This window comes from Propithecus coquereli, unplaced genomic scaffold, assembly GCF_000956105.1.
Source record: "Propithecus coquereli isolate 6110/MARCELLA unplaced genomic scaffold, Pcoq_1.0 Scaffold664, whole genome shotgun sequence".
NCBI classification, from domain to species: domain Eukaryota; kingdom Metazoa; phylum Chordata; class Mammalia; order Primates; family Indriidae; genus Propithecus; species Propithecus coquereli.
In genome coordinates, this window is record NW_012152663.1 from 545,406 (window position 1) to 550,104 (window position 4,699).

Here is a 4,699-nt window from a genome sequence, read left to right on the forward strand (position 1 = left end):
TAACGTGACCGTTCCTTTGGTAAAGTGCTGTATCAACAACCCAAGTTCTAAGCAAACCTTTGAGTGACCCATCCCTGAGTTTCTCCCAGGAATATGTGAGACGCAAGCATTAATATATTTCTGTTTCCTCTTGTCAATCTGTCTTTTGTTACAGAGCCCCAGCCAGGAACCTAAGCAGGGAGAAGGAGAAAAGGTCTCTCTTCCTTCCGCCAGCACCACTGGGCTGCAGTGTGAACACCTCCTCTCTCAAGCCGCCTCTGGGCCCCCTGGAACGCTCCTGCAGAACTAGCTCTGTCTGCGAAGGGCTCTGGCACCTTCCTCATCACTAAGGCCCTGCCTTGGTTTTCTGCTGCCCCTGGTCCTACCGAGTCGGGAGGCTGGTGGAGCGCGCAGGGCAGCCCTGGACAGCCACGGTGGGCCAGCCCTCTCTGCAGAAAGGTCCGAGCCCACAGCCCTCATCACTGCCCTGCCCTCGGGCCCCCTGCCCGGTCTCTCCCTGTTGCTACCTCACCCCCTGTAGCTGCACCTGGGAGACCCCCACACAGGGAGCAGAGGGGCTGAGAGTGGCTGCTCCACTCTTCCCTCTTCATTCTCCACTGGGGACTCCCCAGCCCCAAGCCCTCGGCCATTTTCTAGCCTCTACCCGAGAGTGACATCCCCACCACTGGGGACTGACCAGCCCGGCTCATGGAGTTGGGATTTGCTGTTTGTTGGTGGATAGAACCCACCTGTAAAAATCTCTGGGTAGAATTTTAATTATGGATTCAATTTCTTTAATAGTTTTAGGCATTTTTAGGTTTCCTATTTCTTCCTGAGCCTCAGTTTAAGTAGGTTATATTATGTGGTAGGCGAAACAATGGCCCCCCAAAGATGTCCACATTCTAATTCCCAGAACCTGGGAGAATATGTCACCTTATTTAGCAAAAGCGGTTTTGCAGGTGTGATTAGGATTTCGAGAGGGGAAGATGGTCCTGGATAATCTGGGTGAGCCCGATGTAACCCCAAGGGTCCTTATAACGAGGGAGTAGGCAAGAGGGTCTGAGTCACAGAAGGGAGGTGACAAGAGAGGGGAGACACAGAGGGAGAGCGGGAGAGGCTGGTGTGAAGAGGAAGGACGGGGCTGAGAAGCAAGGAGCACGAGCACCTCTCGCGGCTGGAGGAGGCCAGGCAAGGACGCTCCCCTAGAGCCTCCGGAAGGAACGTGGCCCTGCCCACACCTTGCTCTCAGCCCAGCGAGACCCACTCCAGCCCCGACCTCCAGAACTGAAGGTAATAGTTTGTGTTCTTTTAATCCACTAAGTTTAGATAACTTACTACAGTAGCAATTGGAAACTAATACATATTATTCTAGTAAAGTGCCCGTTTTGTCTAAATTCTTAAATTTACAGGCATAAAGCTGTTTATGGTCTTCTCTTTCTCTGCGTAAAGCTCTGCTGCTCACGGGCACCGTGTCCAGCCTGCACGTTCGCGGTTTCCCTGCTCTGTCCCGGGGCAGGTCCCTTCTGCCCCAGATCTGCTTATGTTTTAGGTTCGTTCTTCTTCTCTATTGTTCCCTTGTGTCCCATGGAATTAACTTCAGCCTGTTGTGATTTTCTTCTGTCTACTTTCCTGGTTTCTCTGGAGTTATTTTTCTAACTTACTGAGTTTGACACTTGGCTCGTTCATTTTGTTCTTTCTTCTCCCGTAAGATTTAAGGCTTTAAGTTTCTCTGTGTTCCACTTTCACTGCATCCCACAAGTTCTGACGTGGGGTGGCACTTCAACTATTATCCTGTTCTAAATGTTTCTAATTTCCATTTCTTCTTTGACCCATGAGTCTTCAGGACTTTTCTGTTGCTGACGGGTTCGTTTGGGTCTGGCCTGTATACAGGAGGCATTCAGTAGTTGCTGTTACTACTACTAGTGCCCGGCTTGTTCGCCAGGAGGGGGAAGGCTCGCCTCGTCCTCCCTGCCTGTGTTTCTCCAGAGACAGAGGCAGCACAGGTCCTGCCTGAACCCCAAAGTGCACACAGCAAAGCTGAGAAACTTGGCACCAGCTGCCTAGGTCTACGAAGTCTTGGTATTACGTAATGAATTCACAAGGGCCTACCCAACGCAAATCTGTGTCATGAAACATTGACCTAGTAAGAGCCCTCCCAGGAATCTAACTTAAGGCATTAATCTAACAGAAAGAAACGCACACAAACCTATACATTCAGATAAACACTCAAACAGTGCTAATTACCCTTCAAAGAGGAACCAACCTCAATGTCATCATGCTGTAGGCTTTTACACACTGCTGTAATTCTCATAATCATTATTTTGATTGCTGTAAAATATGCAAGTACGCTATATACAACTTAACAAGTCCCCTGAATATAAAGCCCTTAGCACAGTAAGCATGTAGAAAGTGTTCAATAAATGTGAGCAAGTATTATTACTCTCATTTTGCAGGGGAGAGAACAGCTGCCTTTCCTCTATTATCATGGGACTGGGAGACGCTGTTTCCAGCTTTTTTGCTAATACAGTGTTGCTAGAAACATCTTGACACATGCGTCATTCTGCAGACGGGAATACACTGGAGGGTAAACTCTAAGGAATGGAATTGCTGGGTAAAGGGTATGTGCCTTTTAAAACAATGTTTTGTTTTTTTTTTTACTTTTATTTTTTTTTTAAGGCGGGGCGTGTCTCACTATGTTAACCAGACTGGAGTGCAGTGGCTATTCACAGGCGCAATCATAGCTCACTGCAGCCTTAAGCTTCTGGGCCTCAAGCGATCATCCTGCCTCAGTCTCCCAAGTAGCTGGAACTACAGGTGCGCGCCACCATGCCCAGCTAATTTTTAAATTTTTTGTAGCGATGAGATCTTGCTATGTTGCCCAGGCTGGTCTTGAGCTCTTGGGCTCAAGTGATCCTCCCGCCTTGGCCTCCCAAAGTGCTGTGATTACAGGCATGGGTCAGCTCGGCTGGCTTAGTGTTAGTTTTATAATAAAAACACATCTCAAAATACCCTATCATTTCCAGCTTTTTCCTCTGTTAGCCAAGGGACTGGCAAACAGAGCTGCACGTCTGCGTGTTTGTTCCAAGGCACTTTACAAGAAAGAGAAACTCTAAGCCAAGCCCCAGTCAGACCCCAGCAACCGGCCAGGTAGCAAGGAGCCTTCAGGGCTATGGGTTCACCTGTCCTTTCAGCTGCAGACCGTGGGACAGACCCTGCACTGTGCCGGCTGAGGAGTGAACGAGGTGACATACGTGGGCACTGCCAGCGGAGACGGGGATGAGAACTGCCGGCTGAACGTGAACCTTACGTGTATCTTGCCCTTGATGAAGGTGGTGATGTCTTCCTCGCTGTCGAAGATGGACAGCGTCTGGAGCAAGTTATTTTCCAGCCATTCCCAGTGTTTTGTGATCTCTTTGCGGGAAGAACCTAGCAGATGTTTGATGAAGAAAAGAAAAGAAAATTCATAAAATCACCAGGCCTTAAACACAAATTCAAAGAAGAAAGATTAAAATGCATGACCTAATTTGCTGTATTCAAGGGACTAGAATCTTCAAGGTGCTTACTCTTTTCCTTCTTAAAAACTTTACGTACATGTATATAACCAAAGTAATAAATGGTCCTGATAAAAACAAAAGTTGACAAATTCAGGCACAACAGCAGTCATATGGGGGATGAGCCTCTGTCCCTGACCCCAAGAGTGAGAGTCACCACGAGTTTCCTACGTGTCCTCCTAGAAATAGTCTATGCATCGGCAAACCTGAAGACTTTTCTTATGAGACTTTTCTTCTCGTTCAAAGAACTTACTGTGGCCGTCGATGTATACGCGATTAGTCAGACACAGTCGTACTGTGTGTAAGTGGGTCCGGCTCTTTCGTGAGCACTCAAGTGTCCACAGACGCCTGCTAGAGCTTCCTGTAGGACTCTGGGCCCCTGGCCAGCCAGGCTCCTGCTGCGCAGGTGAGTGTCTGCCCCACCTAGGAGGGGGTCCCTGTCTTCTGCAGACCCAGTGAAAATGGACAAGAGTAGAGAGGGCAGTGCAATGCCACTCCCAAAGGGTGGGAGAACTGTTCACTCCCACCAGGGAATCAGGCAAGGGGTCCCAGGGCAAGAGTAAAGGAATGAGAAGAGGTTTCTGCCTGGCCTGGCTCCCCCTAACCCCGTCGCCCCACCTTCTGGGGTTCTGCATGTGCTTGGCATGGGGTTTACACTCAAGAACTGTTTTTTGAATGCACATTGAGTAAAAAGAGGAGCGAACACTCTGCGTTGTTCTCGGCTGTCCTGGGGTGGGACAGTCTAGGGACCATGAGCCCCCAGGAGGCCCAGTCAGTCAGGGGAGCCACTAGGCATGCAGGGAGCCCAGCCAGGAAACAAGTCCAGCGTGCTTGTGTACTGGACATCTTTCCTCAAGTGCCAGCCCCCGGCCCCCCATGCCTCCCTCCCTAACACTCTCCTGCAGTTCAAGACTCAGGCCTGACCCTGCCTGGCCGGGCCATGCTGGCCCGCCACCTGCTCCAGACCATGGCGCCTGCTCACTGCTGTCACAGCCTGGCCGGTCCTGGTTGGGGTTGATTTGTTTCTTTATGTGTCCTCAAGTGGCTCCCTAACCGCTTTTTTTGAGACAGAGTCTCACTCTGTTGCCAGAGCTAGAGTGCCGTGGCGTCAGCCTAGCTCACAGCAACCTCAAACTCCTGGGCTCAAGCGATCCTCCTGCCTCAGCCTC

The 4,699-nt window shown here is 50.1% G+C and overlaps 1 protein-coding gene across 1 annotated transcript in view; it reads right to left on the reverse strand.

Annotated features, from left to right (window-relative positions):
• The window catches only part of TBC1D9B (TBC1 domain family, member 9B (with GRAM domain)), a 40,455-nt gene that overhangs the window by 27,642 nt on the left and 8,114 nt on the right, over positions 1 to 4,699 (reverse strand). Inside the window, exon 4 of the mRNA XM_012660392.1 lies at positions 3,287 to 3,405. Coding sequence (XP_012515846.1) covers positions 3,287 to 3,405 — 119 coding nt within the window. The remainder of the gene's footprint in view (positions 1 to 3,286; positions 3,406 to 4,699) is intronic.